Raw genomic sequence first — 1,836 nt, 5'->3', positions numbered from 1 at the left:
AGGTGCAGAATCCCCCCCCTCGACCTGCTGGCCACGCTGCTTTGGATGCAGCCCAGGACACGGTTGGCTTTCTGGGCTGCCAGCACACATTGCTGGGTCATTGTGAGCTTCTCATCAACCAACAGCCCCAGGTCCTTCTCCTGAGGGCTGCTCTCCATTCATTCCAAGCCTGTGGCAGGGTGCCCACGGGCTGTAGGAGGCTGTGGGTCAGACCTGTAAGTCGAGCTCTGGCGGCTCCCAGGGAGCTGAGCAGGGCTGCCCGTGCCTCACTGTGGAAGAGCAGCGTGAGGTTGCAAGCCCATCCCTGGCAGCACTGCAAAGACAACGCAGGCATCCTGGCTCAGAGGATCCAGCACAGCCACCAGCCTTCCCCGATCCATGGTCTCCAAACAAGCAACATCCACCCAAAGCAATGCTACCAGGAAAGCGGCAATGGCAGGGTTTCAAATGCAGCCTCACCTCCTGCCCTTCATTTGCTGCTATGTGGTGCTGGTGGCCGCCATCCACCCTGAGTGTTGCAGCTGCTGCAAGAGAACATTCCTGTTGCCTGAAACAGAAAACAGAGGTTATGAGCATAAAGTTTGTAACAGGCGATATCCCGGAGCAGGCAGACCCAAATGCAATGCTGCTGAATTGCAGAGACTTCCTCTGTATCCTCCCTGCCGTCCCTGATGAGATACAGCCTAGTGTTCAAAGCAGGAGACAGGACAAGGGACACCTGGTTTTTAATCCTGCCACTGCCCAAGGCTTATGCTCAGGCTAGACTAGACAGGCTTTTCGTTTCCCCTCCTGGAGTCTGTGGGCACCGGTTCTGCCTCAAACCTTCACAGCCCCCTTGCCAGCCGTGGTGGTGACTGCTCTCGCACTATTTCCTAGGGTCCATCACCTCCATCCACTCCCAGCCTGTGGGAACATGTTCCTCTCTGAGAGTCCCGTCGGAGTCCCTCCAGCTGGCAGTCCGTTCTCCCAGCCACGAAGGCCGCCACCGCTGGAAGATCTTCCCCCCCCACGTCACCCCTCGATCTCCTACTCTCAACAAGCTGCTGTGCAGACAGGTGAGGGGCCAAGAACCTGCAGAGGTAAACTTCTTCATAGTCACCTGGAACCTTCCCTCCCTTTCCAGTTCCCTCGCGGGTTTCTTTTCTTGAAGGTGAGAGCAGAATTCCCCTTTTTAGCACAAAATGTTTCTGGTGCCATAAATTTTAATATACTCCAGTCTCAGCAAGTGACACAGGGGAAGGCCTTTTTTACCTACTTTTGTCTTTGTGGATGTATTATTCTATGAAAGAATAGCTAAAGCGTAGAGAGAAGATGCCCAATTCGGTTTTACCAGTGCTGTGAGAAGCCTGCCGTCAGCCCTACACTGTGTCACTTTGGAACGGTTCCCCTGCCTCAGGATTTGATTCTAGAGCAAGACCAAGACCTTGCAGAAAGACCCAGCAGATACCAGCCCTGTACACGTAGGCTCTGGGTCTGCTCGCTAGCAAAACCACATCCTCTTGTACCGGGCGGCTCTGACGGGGGCTGGCGTGATGGGGCAGGGATGGGGTGGTGCAGGGTGCATTAGACTCACCAACCGTTCTGCCACGTGCCGTGTTTCATCACTGGAAGTGCCACCGGCCTGGCAGACCCCCGGGCTCTCTCCCCATCTCTCTCTCTCTCTCTCTCTCCTCACCTTCCAGGAGGCCATTCGAACAGACTCTGTGGACGGGCAGACTCCAGATCGCAAGGACAGCCTGCAAGCAGAGCCTGGAGAGATGCTACCATCAGCAAAGCAGCCCCAGAGCACCTTCACCCCCAGCCCACTCCATCCCACGGCTGCCTCCCACCACGCCA

General features: G+C 56.2%; 1 protein-coding gene across 1 annotated transcript in view; it reads left to right on the top strand.

The window, feature by feature from the left end:
- Positions 1-1,836, top strand: part of LOC104166872 (voltage-dependent T-type calcium channel subunit alpha-1H-like) — a gene marked incomplete at its 5' end in the record, with an annotated part of 53,217 nt that overhangs the window by 50,375 nt on the left and 1,006 nt on the right. Inside the window, 2 exon segments of the mRNA XM_009706966.1 lie at positions 877-1,055; positions 1,683-1,738. Of these exon segments, the coding sequence (XP_009705268.1) occupies positions 877-1,055; positions 1,683-1,738 (235 nt within the window).

The sequence above is a fragment of the Cariama cristata genome, unplaced genomic scaffold (assembly GCF_000690535.1).
Source record: "Cariama cristata isolate BGI_N322 unplaced genomic scaffold, ASM69053v1 scaffold6349, whole genome shotgun sequence".
Lineage (NCBI taxonomy): Eukaryota > Metazoa > Chordata > Aves > Cariamiformes > Cariamidae > Cariama > Cariama cristata.
The sequence above is the reverse complement of the archived record's forward strand: the minus strand, read 5'-3'. Positions and strand labels throughout refer to the sequence as shown.